The sequence below is a fragment of the Merops nubicus genome, unplaced genomic scaffold, assembly GCF_000691845.1.
Source record: "Merops nubicus isolate BGI_N331 unplaced genomic scaffold, ASM69184v1 scaffold51940, whole genome shotgun sequence".
NCBI lineage: Eukaryota > Metazoa > Chordata > Aves > Coraciiformes > Meropidae > Merops > Merops nubicus.
In genome coordinates, this window is record NW_008583238.1 from 18,373 (window position 1) to 36,116 (window position 17,744).

At 40.2% G+C, this 17,744-nt stretch overlaps 1 protein-coding gene across 1 annotated transcript in view; it reads left to right on the forward strand.

Moving 5' to 3' along the window:
• Positions 1-17,497, forward strand: part of LOC103772489 (protein unc-79 homolog) — a 34,263-nt gene extending 16,766 nt beyond the window's left edge. Inside the window, exons 12-25 of the mRNA XM_008939828.1 lie at positions 2,246-2,476; positions 4,292-4,482; positions 5,372-5,495; positions 6,645-6,785; positions 8,268-8,489; positions 9,088-9,315; positions 10,691-10,832; positions 11,240-11,319; positions 11,408-11,556; positions 12,419-12,576; positions 12,927-13,108; positions 14,385-14,586; positions 16,198-16,377; positions 17,379-17,497. Of these exons, the coding sequence (XP_008938076.1) occupies positions 2,246-2,476; positions 4,292-4,482; positions 5,372-5,495; positions 6,645-6,785; positions 8,268-8,489; positions 9,088-9,315; positions 10,691-10,832; positions 11,240-11,319; positions 11,408-11,556; positions 12,419-12,576; positions 12,927-13,108; positions 14,385-14,586; positions 16,198-16,377; positions 17,379-17,497 (2,349 nt within the window). The remainder of the gene's footprint in view (positions 1-2,245; positions 2,477-4,291; positions 4,483-5,371; positions 5,496-6,644; positions 6,786-8,267; positions 8,490-9,087; positions 9,316-10,690; positions 10,833-11,239; positions 11,320-11,407; positions 11,557-12,418; positions 12,577-12,926; positions 13,109-14,384; positions 14,587-16,197; positions 16,378-17,378) is intronic.
• Positions 17,498-17,744: the final 247 nt, after the last annotated feature.

A 17,744-nucleotide genomic window follows, 5' to 3' on the forward strand; every position in this document is an offset into this window, starting at 1 on the left:
TGTCTTTAGTTGGTGACTTTTCTGATTTGTAAGCAGGAAGGACTTCTGTGAAGCTGTCAGATTGGAGATTTCAAAGCTAGTTTGGATGCAGCTGCTGACTGCCTTTGGGTCCTGTATAGAGTATAACAGAATTATTAATTCTCTCAGATTTTTTATTAACTTTCTAAATGCCGTCATCTGCTCGCAAGTGCCCTCTGCTGAGTGCCATTATTTTAACCTTAAAAGGCAATCCTCTAAAAATCCATCTTTCACCTTCCACCTCTAGACATCCCTCTGTGGAAATGCAGCTTTCTCTCTTACCTCTGAATAGGCTGAAGAAGTCTTAGTGGGCTGCTTTTCCTTCCTGCCTTCAGATTAGTCTGGCAGCATCAGTCCCTGTCACAGTACTCCAGCTAACTGACCTGGTGTGGGTTGCCAGTTTGAAGCCCTGCTCATTCTACCCCTCACAGTAGTTAGCAGAGATTGCTGCAAAATAGCAGGATTGCTGCTGGCTGGTTCATGAGCATGCCAGGCTGGAGCCTGATAGATCCTCAGAAACTGGATACTGCGGTTCTCCCAAAGGAGAATTCTCCTTCCCAGGCTCTCTCCTCATCTGTCACATAAACAGAGATAGGGACAGAAGGGTGCCAGGTCTAGAATCCCATAATGCCAATGAAGTTGCTCTGCTGTTTCAAGTGACTACATAAGTAAACTTTCTAGTCTGTTGATACCTTGTGGGTCTTGGTTTTTTTAACGTTGTTTTTGATAAGGCTTTTTTTTTTTTTTATGAATTGTGCCATATTCCTCTATTCTGTTTCAAATGTTTTACAAAGTCTGAAGGCCTATGTTTCCAGAAGTAAAATTGAAGTGAGGACAGGGAGGTTTTGTTACACTGTGCATGCCTCATCCTTGACACTGAAAGTCTTATCTTTCTGTGACAGGGAGAAGGAGCTCACTGACTTAATTCCATTCTTACAAAATCTACTGATCTCTCTGTAGTGAGTGCAGGCAGAAATGACAGCACAGATCATGAGAGAGAGTGGGTTGCCATTTTCTTTCATAAAATAAATGCCTTTCATCTAGAAACTGGACAGAGATCAAGAGTTCCTAATAAAAAGGCTGCAAGCTGAGCTTCTCTTTCAGTTAAGACTCAACTAAAAGAAGCACTAGGAAGCAAACATCTTACCTTCAACCTGTAATGAAGCAGAACAATGAAGACTGTAATTTGAGTTGGCAAGGGTGTCATTAGCTGCCTCATCCCACGAAAAAACAAGAAGTAAAAGCACTTGTAAGATGGGTTCTGATCTTGTCTGGGAAGCAATGCTGTCAGCTGTTTGTCCAGAAAACACATGAACGTTTCTCCTTTGTGCTCGTGCCGCAAGACAGCGGCCACTGGTTTCAGGTTGCTAGGTGCTGGGAGTACGTCTTGGCCTAGCACATGGCAACAAACAGCTGATAGGTGGTTAAAGGAGCTTCCTAAATCTCCTGTCCTATGTTATTTTCCATTCTTTGGACTCAGTGCAACAAGCATGACTTGAAACTTTGTCTCCGTCCCCAGAAGATACATAGAACCCTAGAACTCTAATAGCTGGTACTTAAAAGCTTAGCAGTGTGCCTGGTCTGTGGACTGGGGTACAGACTTGGTCTCAGATCTGGAATGCTTTTACAGTGCGGATATTGTTTTAGAAAGAGTTTGGAGAGGGGGAGAAGAATATAAATTATTATGTGAGAATTTTTGAGGACTTAAACCTCATATTCCCACCCCAAACAAGGACAGAAAAATAAAAATTGGAATCTTTTTGCAAAGCGAAGATCACTCACTTACTGTATTAAGTAGACATCTTTTAGACTTCTTCAAAGTCCTCATTTGGTTTGTCTTTCTAACTTGTACATTTTATATGTATGTGTGCATGTGTATCATATATCTCACCAGGCATTACATTACCTTTTTAAATGAAAAATAATTTTAAAGTTCAAACCAAAATGTTTCAGTTTGTCAAAGCATTCTGTATTGGTACTTTGAGTGTTTAAACTAAGAAAAAAAAAATTCAGTGCTTGGGTTTTTTCCCACACTTATTATTACTTTCTCGTTTGAAATTATTTTGTCATTTGTCTTGTGCCAAACTCTACTTAAAACTGGTCAGCTCAATTGTCTTCTCTGTAATCTGCATCCTCATATCTCTGAGAATATGCAAAATATAATTGAAAAAAACTTTGCCACCTTTAAATCTAGAAATTGAACTTAGTTTGTGTTTGTGTCTTCCAGGTGAGCCTGTGCACTCCCAGTGAAAATACACCCACAGAGAGTTTAGCAAGGCTGGTTAGCATGGTATTCCAGTGGTTTCACTCTACAGCTTACATGGTGGATGATGAAGTTGGTAGCCTGGTTGAAAAGCTCAAACCCCAGTTTGTTACTAAGTGGTTGAAGACTGTTTGTGATGTCCGGTTTGATGTCATGGTTATGTGCCTCCTTCCTAAACCAATGGAGTTTGCCAGGGTAAGAATAACCTGTTGGGAGCTTCCTTTATTTGTCACGGAGACTAAAGCTGTAAGTATAAAGACCATTTCTCCACCAGCTCTGTCAAGGGAAAAGACATCTCAGAGGCTGAGGAAGCAGAGGAGTTCAGGAATTTTCCTCCTCTTAGCATTTTTAGTTTTACTGTATTGGAGCATGGGGATTATTTACAGTAATATGAAGATAAGTTGGAAGAAGGTTACAGGTATTGAAAGATACTGTACATTTCTGATAGCTGCACATTTCTGTTATGCTGCTGAAACACCTGAGCTTGTCTTTAGTAAAAGGTATCATTTGTCTGCTCCCAGATAGAAGCCTGTCCTTTACTTGTGTGCATTACTCATGTTTCTCTGTTCTTTGTGTACTTCATGTCTGCAGCTGTCAATTAAAGGGCCATGAAATCACAGCTGTAGCTGAAAGGAACACTGAACATACTGGTGGCCTGTAGTTTCAAATACCTACTTCAAGTGACTCAGTTAAAAGACTGGTCACCTTACTGCTGACAGAGAAAGAGACTTATCTGGAAGGTCATTCAGGGTGCCTTAGTGAGACCGTTGGCTGGAATTGTTTCTAGAAAGTTGTTCTTTCTGTCTGTTAATTGTGAAGCACTTAACTTGGATATTGAAGACAGGCAACAAAGTCTGGCATGTGAATATTTCTCTATAGAAAATGAAACATCAGCATGAAAATAGAAACTTTATTTTTTGTGAAAGATTTAAGACTTTTTCCTCATTTATCACTACCAGTGATACCACTTATGTTTTCTGTAAGGCTCATTTTGTGACCCTCTTATGTAAAACGTCCAGAGAACACGTGGGTTTTGTTTCCTAAGATTAAGTGGCTAGAGTAGGAAGGACCATAATGACTTGATGTGATATATTACGTCTTCAGGGATGAAATGTGCATCCATGGATTTTTTCATGGTCTAGTGTGTGGGGTTTGCTGTGTGTGTGCAAACCAGCATGTGTCTTACTCTCAGCCATAGCTCTGATGATGCACCTGGCTGTGGGAGGAATGGAGAGCAGTGGAGGGAATTTGAGAGGTGAATGGATGCATTGGACATTAGAAATTAAGAAAAGAGATCAGGGCTCTAAGGTTATAGGGGAAAGGAAAGACTTAACCTCATACTGTAATCTGTTATGAATCTATTTCTTGTCTTGGATCCAGCCCCTTTTTTCAATTTTATTACATGCACTGCAATACTTAAGACTAGACTGACCCATTACAAGGGTTCACTATAACATGAAGACAAACGACCATGAAATTAGCTGTTATAAATGGAGAAAAAATAGTTTGTTGGCTGAGTTTACCAGTAGTTGTTGCCAAAACAGCAGTCATCTCTGTTAGCTGTTAGCCAGGAACAGCAAATGTGAACTGAGGTCAGCTAGAATAATTAATCTCTGTAGGCCAGTTACTTGTAAGCCAAAAAATTATACTTCTATCACATAGAACCTTCCCTTAGAAACCCTCAAAATAAACAGCCACAACAAACCACCTGGTACAGACTGAGTTTTTCAAAATAAATCCTCAGCAAGTTGTTTTTACTCTGCATCATGGCCTGGAAGTGAGCAATCAATCTAAATCTTGGATGGGGCTTTTGTGTCCTGTGAATCAAATGAGAGAGTTAAAAAAACAGTGCAGTCCCCAGGGCTGAATTCAAAATTCAGGCTGGAAGGTCCTGATCATCACACCCCCACAATTTCCTGACTGCAACACACTGAGCAAATTTATGGTGCTGGGCAAGTTACAGGGATGAGAAGTATCATTGATCAGTATGATTTCTGAAAATGCTTACAGGTTGGTGGATACTGGGACAAATCGTGTAGTGCTGTGACCCAATTAAAAGAAGGGCTGAATCGAATCCTTTGCTTGATTCCATACAATGTGATAAACCAGCCCGTGTGGGAATGTATCATGCCAGAGTGGTTGGAAGCTATAAGGACAGAAGTGCCTGATAATCAGCTGAAAGAGTTCCGGGAAGTGTTGAGGTATGTAGACACATGTAGGAATCATTCTGTTGTTGCACGTGTTGATTGTTGGGAGTTTTAGCAGAACAACATGGTGACAACAAATAAAAATGCTTGTGTGCAATAGACAGTAGTGAGTGAATGCTTCTGAATTTTTTGTAATTTATATTTAGACTAAAGCACTCAAGCTTTGGGAAAGAGTCCTTCCTTATATTGCTCCTTGTATCCTCTAATCTGTATCAGGAGCCATCTACATGGTTGCTTCTTTGCTGTGGGCAAGGCACATTTTCAGTGGCTTCCTGCAATGTAGTGGAAGAAGCATCATTCTCTTCCTGGCCAGCTGTTGATGAGAAATGTTGGGGATTAGTAGAGCTGGCACTGAAAGTGTGATGATTTGTATTGATTTATAGTGTTGAGCAAAGAAAACACCAGAATAAGAATGGTAGCTGTCCGAGTCATAATTTCATGTCTGGTGTATACCTTTGACAATAAAACTTCACTTTGCCTTTTAACTGATGAAGAGGCTCTGAAACTGAGTGTAATTTTATACTTGGAGGTATCGATCTGAACTTTAGTGTAAATGTGTCCTAATGGAGGAGTGGTAAGATGAAAAATTTTCCAATTTTTACATTGAATGTTGAAAAAGATATTGCTATCAAATGAAACTGGGCATGATATGAGATGTGATGTAAATTTTTAAGGTGCGTCACCAAATTCATGACGTTATGCAGTCAGGACAGGTGGTATCAGCCATATAGCTCAACTCCTGTGGAGGGTGAGGATGCAAGAAGATCACAGAAGCATCATCAGTGCTGGCAGTGAGATTGCCTTTCTACCAGTTTTCTGTTATATCTCACACAGTGTCTGCCTTGGCAACTCAGTGATGCTGTAATTTTATTCTACTTTTCAGCAAAATGTTTGACACTGAACTTTGCCCTCTGCCCTTCTCCATGGAGGAGATGTTTGGCTTCATTAGCTGTCGGTTCACAGGGTATCCATCCTCTGTGCAAGAGCAAGCATTGCTTTGGCTGCACGTAAGTGTCCTCTCTTGGTGAGTCGTGCTGAAGCAGCTTATGATTTTGGAAAAGGGAAAAGAGAGAGGAAGAAAGAAAACAAGCCACTTTCCAAGGATCATGGAACCTTCCTGCCGTTTGCTTACCCCCAGTGTAAGCATGGTTGGTAGACAGATCCTGGGAAGCTTTCTTTACTAGCCCATCATTGGCAACATAATGGAAGCCTGGAAATTCCTTTTACCTTTGAATGTCTGTTATGGCTTTAGGACCATTCAGCTGTCTGACTTTTTGCCAGCAGTAGTTTTCAGTCTTCACAGAATTTGGTCTGTAGCTTGCAAAATTAATTCCAGGCTCCAGAAGCAGCTGCAGTGGTTGCTGCATATGAAGAACTGGATTAGACTAGCTCTGTACCCATCAAGCTTTTTGCTACTCTGGTTCTTTTGTGCTATATTTGTACACAAAGCTGGCATTCACCCAGTGTTCATATTCAAAAGCTACAGGAACAATTGTGTTATTTGAGGGCACTGAATGCAAAAGGGTGTAAAATTTTCCACAGTACCTCAGAATAATACCTGTATTTGTCATTATTGCTTTTTCTCTGCCGAGGGCTATTTTGGTTGGGCTTCTGTAGAGACCAATTTACCTGATGATTGTAGCAATTTTCAAGTATGAAAGGTTTTCAACTAATGAATGATTTAAAAAACAAATATATATATATATATGGGGTTTTTTTAGATTTTTGTTGGCCTAACAATGGTTAATGACAAATGTCAATTAGCTAATCTCTGAGTGTTGGTGATAAAATAAAGGATGAATATTTCCTCAGTGATGTGCAGATAAATAACCACTCTGTCACTATGTTGACATGGGTAGCCTACCATTCTGACTGGATTCTTCGAGTAAATACATGAACTCAGTTTTAAGTAATAATAAATACAGTAAATAGTTATTAATCCAAGTATTGACAACTTTTGGTTTACAGAAATATTTGGTTCTCTTTTGCCCTGATTCTAACAGAAATCTAAGCTTGCAGCTCACCTCATTGAATCCCAAAATTAAATGCTTCCTCAACTTCCTGAACTGAGGACCATATGATAAAGGTACTTAAAGCAGCTGGCATTTTTGGTTAAACTTGAAACTCATGGTTTTGTGTTTATTGTCTTTCCTCAGGTGTTATCTGAACTAGACATTGTTGTTCCTCTTCAGTTACTGATCAGCATGTTTTCTGATGGAGTTAATTCTGTAAAAGAGTTGGCCAATCAAAGAAAAGTAAGAGTTGGCGAACTGGCAGGAAATCTTGCAGCTCGGAGGGTAACTGTTATTGTCCTGCTTATTTTTTTTGCTAAGAACAGTTTTCCTAACAAAATGCATGTGAAAAATTAAAAAGTCATCTTTTGGTATGGCACCATTTGATTTGGAGCACTGTAAATTTTGAAAATGGAAGAATATTGGCATGACTTCTTCAATTAATACCACTGTATCACACAATCAATGTAAAGACAGTGCAGATAGGAACAGCAGAAAACCTGCAGTTTTTCCTTAATGAACTGGTTTGCTAGGGATATGTTTGGAGAGTTTGTGGTATTTTCCAACCATTCTCATTCTCTGCACCTCCTATTAATAACCATCAACAAGTTGGAAAGGTTTACAACTGGTCACCTTGAATGAGCTTTCGTATTCTGGTACAAATTTGGTCGGTCTAGGTATATTTTGGAAGGGTGACAGAGCAGAGCATTTTTTTCCCCATCCAAGAGGTGCAAAAATTGATCTAAAGTTGTCCATCAAAGGCTTATGGTCCGAACGAAAACGTTACAAATCTGTAGGCACTACATATGCTTGGACTGATGTGACCTACTTCCCAGTAGTCTTGGGCAAAGTGCTTCAAGGACAGCAGGGACAAGAATGCTTGAAAGGTCAGATCTTTAGATTTAAGGCACTACAGCATGTGGGCAGTAGATAATTCCTTACATGTTGTCTGTCTGTCTTATGTAGCTCCACAGAGAGCACTCCCACACCTGGCCCAACACCACTTCTAAACTGCCAAGGTTTAGAGCAGACGCTGTCTGCAAAAATATACTGTTAACTTCAGAAAGTGCAGTCACTTAGACTGAGCTGAAAAGGAAAATCACTGAACAGAATTAGTTCTGTTCCAGCTCAAACCAGGACATAAAATAAGCAGAAAAAGTAGACAAACTTACCATCTGGTCTTTCAGATCATAGCTGGCCTAAAAATAGACATCACGTGTCATCTAACTGTGTATCTATCTCCCTGCAACACTTAAGAGGTTTTGGGGGTGTTTTAGGTGGGCTACTGTGGTGTGGACATGAATCAATGCAGACATGCACACCTTGTTACTGCTGTGTCATTTCCAGCTACCTGTATCTTTGGTATAGCCTTAGTTAAACTGTTCTCTCAAGATAGCCTCCTTTATTAGCCTCCTGCTATTGAAACTCATGTCCCTGGATCATGGAACACATCACTGTAACCTGCTGGCCACATTACTACCATCACCAATTTTCTGTTTGGTTTATGATGTTGGGATTCTTCCTTAGGAGTAAGGTAATGGCTGTCAGCCACTTAGCCTGAGAGAATCTGTGTAATACTGATGAGTATGACTTCTGTACTTGTGTTGTATTTTATCATTTAATGGCATTAAGGGACGTGTAGATTTTTGCAAGAAAGATGCAGAGGAGAATAGTAGGGCTGTCAAAGTTGTTGCCATTTTTTGCAATTTCATATTGAATGAGCTCACTTAAATGTGTAACAGTCATTTGAACATTCTTTGTCTTCAGGTAAGCGTTGCTTCTGACCCTGGGCGCAGAGTTCAGCACAACATGCTGAGTCCTTTCCCAAGCCCCTTCCAGAGCCCGTTTAGGAGTCCAATACGCAGTCCTTTTCATAGCCCTTTCAAGAACTTCGGACACCCCAGTGGAAAGACAATTGATTTTGACTGTGAAGAAGATGAAATGAATCTTAATTGCTTCATTTTGATGTTTGATCTCATCTTGAAGCAGGTACTTGAAGAAGAAAAACACCTCCATTGAGGGGACACTGAAGTTCTGCAGTTATTTTTGGCTCTCATTTAATGCTGTATTGAATACCTTTCTGCTGAGGTGCTGACATGAAGTTTAAGACATTTAAATCCCTACACAGCTGTCATCTGCCTTTACCCGTGTCGGAGTTCATGTTCAATGAAGAGAAGTTAGATACTTCCACAGTCATGTTAGGTAGCTCAAATGAGTGAAAAAAACCTTCTCCTTTGAGAGATGTTTGTTTCTACAGACTAGAAGCTGAGACTTGTAGATAGGCTTAGATGAGATGCATAGTATTTTGATAGGTAAATTGGTATGTTATAAATCCAAGGCCAAGTGTTTTGGGTAACTGTCTCAAGGTAAAATTCACAGGTCCTGTACTTGAAGTAGTCTATTTACTCTAGCTCTTTGGACTTGGGCCACAACACCAGTGGCAATTTAAAATTGTGAGTTCCAGTTAATCTCAAACTCTTCTTATTACTGTAATATAACACTTGCAGAAATGTAGGAAGAGGCAAATTAGTTAGTGCTCTAGCTTTTAAATAGGTAATAAATCCCTACTCTTTTCACTCTCTTTCAGATGGAACTCCAGGATGATGGTGTCACTTTGGGCTTAGAGAACAGCATTTCAAAAGATATAATATCCATCATAAACAATGTGTTCCAGGCACCCTGGGGTGGTTCTCACACCTGCCAGAAAGATGAAAAAGCAGTTGAATGTGGTCTGTGTCAGTCTAGCATTCTGTGTTACCAGCTGGGTTTTGAGCTGCTGGAACAGCTCGCTCCAAAAGAAGAAATCAGGCTTGTGGTAAGTAGAGCAGGAAAGGGCCTCGACTGGTGTGCTGAAACTCTGCTTCATTGATCTCAGGACACTGTGCAACTGGCTTCTGGCATGGAGGATTTGGGATGTTAAGGCAAAATGCCTTTGAACTAATATTTCCTATGTTTGAGTTGATTCAGATAACCCAGGGAAGATGACAGTATTCATCCAGTATGAACTGTTCCCCCATCAACACTGAAATACTATTTCACTTTGGAGGGACACTCCTGCAATACTGTGTCTTAAATAAAATGTGAAATGCTAATACTGCTCATCTTCTTTTAAAAACTGAGTGGGTATTTTGAAATAATTGATTTTGAGTGAATCAGTTGTCAAGTGCACAAGCCTTACTTGGTGCTTTAGTGTTGAAAATGCTAACCACTGTTGAAGAACAGAATGTACTTCAAGCTGAGCGTCCAGCTTTATCAAGCACAGATATGTACTCTCCAATCACTAGCCATTGTTAAAGCCCTCTGTACCTTTGCAGAAGAACAGAGGCATTAACTGTGGTGTGATGAATATATTTTAAGCTGTACATCTATCATATGTAACTGTTCCATCTCTTAGTTCAGAAGACAGCCTTGTACCCCTTATTCTGAGTGCTCCTTTGCTGTGGGGTGGTAACGGCAGGATGGTTTTTAGTATTTTTTTTTTTCAGTGATGGGCACAGTGATGCCTTTTGATGTGTAAAAGCTTCAGAATTCCATTTGGATGTGTATGCTAATAGCAGGTATTGCGCATGTGTTGTTCCGTAACTTGTGCCCAAAAAAACCATCTCATGCCCTTTCAGTTCAGATTCTCATCTGAACTGAAAAGTAGCAAGTGGTGCAGTCTTTTGAGTGCTGGAGCTCAATACCGTTTCTAGGATCTACCTTGCTATGTATATCATAATGGTCACAATGGCAACCTGTAACCCTAAACTCCTGGCCACAGGCAGAAGTAAGTCCAGCCTGATCCTTTTTTCAATGGTAATGTGGTTGAGGTGGCTCCTGCTTCTAAGCTTGTAACTCTACAGTAGTGTAGGAAACATACCCTGCTCCTATCTGTTACTGTACTGAGGCAAGGATCTCAAGTTTGGTGAAACCACAGCCCAGTGATTCAGCTCCACTATGGATATACAGATTCTGTTAAGTGGTACCACTTAAAACCACATTTGAAACACAGTCTTCTTATCGATACGCATTTGTTGATACAGAGTTTTAGATATACAAGTGATTTGAATGCACAAGTGTACATGGAACTAGACACTGTCTGCCTCATTTGACATCACCTTATCACACCAAACGTAACTTAAAACAGCAGGATATAGTCTTATGTATTTAGCTGACATTAAGAAATGAATTTAACTTATTCTTTCTTAAAGGAGCCCACAGATAACCTCGAGGATAGTCTTCTGTATACTAGACCTGAGTTTATTATAGGAACTGAAGGAGAAGAGGAAGACAAATCAGCACCAAAACATGGACAAAACCCAGGAAATCACACAGAGAGCACAGAAAATGCTGGTAGGTGCGAGGTGAAAAGGTTGGGTAGTTCAGTAAGGCTTTAGGTGAAATGCTTCTACTCATATAGAAGACAATGTTCTGAAGCATTCTTTCAAGTCCAACAATGCAAATTCACTTTTTTCTCATGCGTTAGTCTCAACATACTAATTAAATGGGAAGGCTGTATTTATGTTTACAGCAAGTATGACTGTCTCTCAACAAGATGTTGGCAGAAACCTTGGCTTTTGGAACATAAAGTAGCAAAACGTGTACATGCCGAATCCCATGCTGTTTTAACTTTACTGACTGCAGGGTTACTGTGGCTAGAATTAATTTCTTTTTCATCACTTTGACATTCTTTAGTTTCATTTTGAATCCACATATGAGAACATTTTAACAATGTTTTATGTCATTACCATTTTCAACAGTGATAAAGAATGACACAGAAAGAAAATTTTGTTACCAGCAACTTCCAGTTACCTTGAAGCTCATATACACTATATTGCAGGTAATGTGCATTACTTGTTTGTTTAGTTTGAATTTTTGGTTAAGTGGTGTCATTGTGTTGAGAGTAGTACATCTACTTACCTCGACAGGAAATGTCAAGGTTTGAAGAACCAGACATTCTTTTTAACATGCTGAACTGTCTGAAGATCCTGTGTCTTCATGGGGAATGCCTATATATAGCAAGAAAGGACCATCCACAATTTCTTGCCTATATTCAAGATCACATGCTGATTGCAAGGTAGGTTTTCATCACGCTGACTTCTTGTTTTGTTGGTTCTCCAACTTTGCAATTGCTGTTGGTATCGAAGAGTTTGCATGTTTAGTGTGGAAAATTAACAAAGGGCAGTAGGGAAGTGTGGAAGGGCTACGTAACTGTAGCACAGGTACCCTGCATTGTCCCTCATGGCTACTCTCTTGTGCACCACTTGTTTTGCAGTGAGTCAGAGTTTCTCACATTGAGTAATAGCATTATCGGAGTGAACTAGGTTGAATCTGTGCATTTTGAGATCCTCTTTGGAGAAACGAACTTTTGCAGAAAACTCACTGAATAAGCATCAGCATATGATGCTCTGAAAAAGAGAGTGTTCATCAGTGCTTACACCTGCTCTGTATCAATTTCATGGAGCATCTCCTGAAACTGTACAGTTTTAGCAGACTAGAGAATCTGTCCTGCATCTAATACCAGCAAACTGTGAACACCCAACATCTTAGTCGTTCATGGATGCGCATGATTCATGGTGCCAAGGCAATTCATGTGGTTTATGTGCTGAGGCTGGTTGTGCTGAAACTGCTAATTCATGGCATAGGTTATGTTCTGTGGTGGTTGTGCATTGAATTAGGCAAACTCTTGTCAATTCTGAAGTGTCATTGTAAAGAATATTTGAGCTGGATTTTTCAAGAAAAACTGCTGTAGTTGAAAATTTGCAAGTATCTCTGTTCTCCTACCAGCAACTCTGTAAAATTCTCATAAATGGCCAGGATCTCTCAGAGAGATTTCCATGAGAAGTGCATTCCCACCAACAATACAGTGTAGACATTTAGAAGAAAGGAAGTCATGGGAGTGTTTTTATAAACAGGCTTACTCTTTTTGGTCCTTCCAGCTTATGGGGAGTTGTGAAATCTGAGTTCTCTCAGCTTTCTTCCCTGGCAGTCCCACTTCTTCTTCATGCACTTTCACTTCCCCATGGAGCTGACATTTTCTGGACAATTATAAACAGCAATTTCAACAGCAAAGATTGGAAGATGAGATTTGAAGCAGGTAGGCCTGAGAAATGTACATATTTGCTCTGTGTTGCCTTGCTGAAGAGGTGGAGCTTTCTCTGCTGTAACTGAGGAGGCCTATAATAGGTTATTGTCTTTTTACTGCTTTGAGGAGTTTTGAAGATAGTCTGGTGCAAAACTATGGCACAACAATGCAGAAAGGTAGAGAAGAACGTGAGACATTTTGGATGATGAAAGGAAAATCAAATTTACAACACTTGCCGGCTATTTCTTGTTACTTTCTCAGATGTGTGTATTTCTAGGAGAACTGTATTAATCAGGACATAAAGAAGTCATTGCCTAAGTTAATATGCATATTTTCTGTGTCTGGGGGCATGGCTACTACAGTGGAGAAGGTGGCTGTGTTGTGCAGATTTTTGGATATTCACTCTGTGACAAAAAACCACCTACTGAAGTACTCTTTGGCTCATGCATTCTGCTGTTTCCTGACTGCTGTGGAAGATGTCAACCCAGCAGTAGCTACAAGAGCTGGGCTTTTGCTTGACACCATAAAGAGGCCAGCTTTACAGGTAGGCTCTTTATATGGGGGAAAAAATACATTCAAACAAGAATCTGGGTTTTCACATGAAGTTCAAAGCTGTTCAGACATGGGATCACAGTCACTGCTAATTCCTCTGCAGGCCAGCCCTGTGGCTCTTGATGAATGACATATGCACAAAATAGCCAAGGGGAGTGATGCTGCCCTAGCCCCAGCTTAGAATCATAGAGTCCTGTAGGTTGGAAGAGACCTTTAAAATCATGAAGTCAAACTGTAAAAACTTAATGACTGCAAAGGATTACTATTGCATTTGGACTGCTATCATAGAAAGCTCCAAATGTTTTTTTTTAAAGTATTATTTTAAAATCTATTTACGTTTTTCAATTAAAAAAAGCACCAAACATTTGTAAGTCTTGTGACATGCAACTGAGTTGACAGTGAGAAAATTTACTCAAGGAAAACCAAACATGGTCTTGACCTTTTCAAGATGTACTTAGGCATGTAATTTTAAGCATGTGAGAGACCCTGCCAATCAGAATTCTCATGATTAAAACTAAGCAGATATGAAAGTGAGCCTACATATGCAAGCAAGATAAATTTAAAATCTCACGGTATCTAAAAATGTCTGGAGAACAGAATGAATATGTATTTTAAAAAATTCAGCATTGCTGCCTATGAAAAGTTGTTAATACTTGCTAGTTTTATTCCATATAGGGCCTTTTCAAAATAGTTTCCAGAGAACTTGAATTCACTGAGTTTACTGAGACTCTTGCTAGTATACTGCACTCTCATGTTTAAGGTGTGGGTCATCTCAAATGTAAGTCCTAACACTACATTGAAAATTCTAGTGCAAATAAAATACAGAAGCATTTTGAGCTTCTGATACCCATCATGTAACCTTTCTTCCTCTATTAGGGCTCAGTGATTAATTCTTTCTGTAATTAAAGGCTTGATTCAATTGCCTGAATATAAGTTTTTTTCTCAAGCAGGTGTCTGTGAAGACAGTACTTTGATACTGTGTCCCAAATGTGCAGTAGGACAGAACTTTGCTTATACCTTTGTATTCCTCAAAATCTTTGCAGATTCTACATTCTAAATATGACATTTGTTTACCTCTTTCCTTACCTTACTTTTCCATTGATATCAGTAGCCTGAGTTCCAATTTAAAGGACTCAAAAGGCGATAAACCTTTAAGCCTGTACTGATTAACAGAAGTTGTGAGCTTTGCTTTAAAAAATTTAGTTTTCACATCTCAGTTCTGTGGTGTATTTTGTGTGTTTTTTGTTTATATTTTTTTTCCTTTATAGGGTCTCTGCCTCTGCCTTGATTTCCAGTTTGACACAGTTGTCAAGGACAGGCCCACAATTCTTAGTAAGCTTTTGCTGCTTCATTTTCTAAAAGCGGATATTCCAGCTTTGAGCTGGGAGTTCTTTGTGAATCGCTTTGAGACCCTGTCTCTGGAAGCACAGCTTCACCTGGACTGCAACAAAGAATTCCCTTTTCCAACAAGTAAGCAGAGTCCAAATCAGTCTGATCCCTTTTTATCGGCTTTATCTGCCTGCGAGGGTCTGAGAGGGTTAGGTCTCCCCTATATACATTCTCTGAAATAAAGTAGTCTTTTAGGCAAAAAGAGAATAAATGAGCATTTTTTGACTTCCCAAGTGCAGATCAGGCCATGTTCTGTTGGTGGACCCTGGGGTGTGATCTTTTACTCTCACTAGGATGTGGTTGCCAGCCTTGATGAAACGTGGTTTGGTTCTATGATCAGCTACAACCTGTGTTAACCCACTTGTTCTTTTGTAGCTCTTCTTATGCTATCAAGCAGCATTGCTCTTCTCAAAGGCCTAGGTCATGCCTGACCCTGTTATGCAGTGGTCTGTAGAAAGACAGCCCTAGGAGCTGTATGACCCTTGACAGACAAACTAACAAATGTATGGGGCACAGCATAAGAAGTATATGGACTCTTAGAGCCAGTGCTCAGTTAACTATTCCTGTAGTGACAAGTGGTTGTAAATGTTTGTCCTGTTCGTACTTTGTTTTGTGATACCGTGTCTCCTTCCATTCACTAAGGGGGGCTACTTTGTGCATGGTTGTTTAACATGCTGAGTAATTAAAAACTTCCTTACCCAAGTGGTGGCCCATGAGACACATCTGTTTCCATCTGATTTGCTTGGAGGAGGTGGGAACAAGTGGACAGTGTGTATTCTCTCAGCAGTCTAATGCCTCCTCCTACACTTGCATGGAGGCCAATGTCTAAAAAAGCCAAGGTGCTGCTGCTGCATCCAGCCAGTAGATGGGTGGAACTGGAAACATATTTCCTTCTCTTTATTTGAGTAGCATGACCCAAAGCTGGGAACTGCCGCTGTGGCGTAAGGGGGCAATCTCAGCACTAGTTTCTAGGACCTCTGGCTGCAAACGTAGGGTCCTATCTTTAAATATGAATATTTGGGTGTGATTTAAAATGAAGATATTTTTCAGATTTCTTTTTAACCTTTCTTTGTCTTTTCAAAGACATAAGTGGTGCAGAGTAGGCTCGCTGCCTCTAGCTGCTCAAATAATTAAACTCAAAGGGTTTGAATGCACCATAGACATGACTATAGAAAAGTATTGGTGACCCCATTAAGACAGGCAGTCATAACACTGGTAACACCACTGTAAAAGCCTAATAGCACTCACAGATTTTTGGGGTACTGTTAAAATCCAGGCTGATAGGTGCAGGCTGGACAGGAGCTCAGTGTGGCAAAACTAGAGTCCACATTTGGGTATCAGTGCACAAAATGTGATGCGTACTCATAAGACTTCTGCTGTTTTCAAATAGAGGGCACCTTGTGTTCCCTTAGCCTGAAATTCAGGTTTTGGTTTTGAGAACCTGTTTTTGTCCAATGTCTAAAGAAAGAAGCAACAGCATAATTTTAAAAAGACAATTATGCCGTTTGGGTTTTTTTGGATTTTGGAATGAGAGCATGCAAATGAGTACCTTGCAGATGGACCCCTTGAGCCCATATGAAGCTTTCTTGACATGAGTGGGACCTGGGGCCCAGTTGCATTGGGCACTTGGCAGCACTAGAGCCTCACCATACTGTGGAATGAATCCTAACTTGGTCACTTGCATTTGCAAAGCTATCACTGCTGTCCGGACAAATGTCGCCAACCTCAGTGATGCGGCAATGTGGAAGATCAAGAGGGCTCGTTTCGCACGTAATCGCCAGAAGAGCGTGCGCTCCCTGAGGGACAGTGTGAAGGGACCAGTGGAGTCAAAGAGAGCGCTCTCCCTTCCAGAAACCTTAACCACCAAAATTCGTTGAGTATCTGTTTATATTCTTGTGACGCACCTCTGTCTTCTCCCCTAGGATTGTATCCTGTTGCTGGGTACATGTCACAATTGTCAGCATTTGTCCCGCTGGGATAGCACATTTAAATTTCTGACCAATTTGGACATGGTTCAGATAATGACAAGTTACTGAGTTTGATGAAGAACATAGGCAAATATTACGTCTGTGCTGTGCTTGTTTAAAATTCTAGAACGAATGCTTCAAGCCCAATTTTTCTTTGTGGCTAATACACAGTAGTTTTGTCTAAAATAGATTCGGTGTTTACAGAAAAGTTCATGTGTTACTAGTTTATTAATATCAATTATTAATCGGTGTATGAGGCCTATACTAGATGCCTTAAAAACAACTGCTAATGTGTCAAATGAGCTTTAGGATACGGTGAGAATTCCTTTGCTAAGAAAACAATGTCCATGCAGGGCATAGTTCCTTCCAGCTTGTATAGGAGGACCTAGCTAGCTGGAGAACCATAGGCCTCTATGGAGCACTGTACGGATATCTTTCCAAGGAGAAACAAAACTTGCCCATTCTTACTTCGAGAATTTTACAAACACAGATTAGTCTTTATATTCAAATTGGACCACTCTTACTGCTCCTGCCCATGTAGTAGGAACTGATAAAATGTTCAAACCTGGATGCTGGTGAACTGTTACATTACACGATAATCTCTTTTCTCCAAAACAAACACCACCGTGTTTTGGGACTCTTGGGTAATCCTTCTTGACAAATTTCTCATCCTGCATAGAGGCTTCTTTGTGGTGACTCCTGTACCAGCAAAACCAAATGATTGAGAAAACTGGATTTACAGAACATGGTGCACGAAATCTGTAGAGCACAGGAATTGTGTCAAACGTTTACACTCACTGCCTCACAACAGTGTATGAACTTAGATAAGCTAGTGCTGAATATATGCTGAAGTATGACAGTATTGCCTTTTTAAACAGAGTTGCTCTTGTTTTTGTCTTTTTTAAGCTGTGAGCTTGACCAGACACGAACAGTCTGCTCCAGCACTTGGAGGAACACCAGAGCAAACCCCAGGTGCGTTTGACAACGGGGAGTGTTTTGATGGAACAGGAAAAGGCCGGCACTAGCACTGGCTTTCTTGCCAGTTCATGAGATGAACTTAGGCAAGATGGAGGTTGACTAAAACACACAGTGAGTCATGTCTCAACATGGTTCCAAAAGGTACAAATTGAAGTTTTGCTGTTAATCTGTACTAAAAACTGCCCGCAGTACTTCAAGGCTGGGAGGAGGTTATTCAGAAGCAGTCAGCTATGCCAGCAGTGCCTCACGCTCCTACGTGTCATTGCCCACAGGAACAAGTAAATCTTTAGTAAG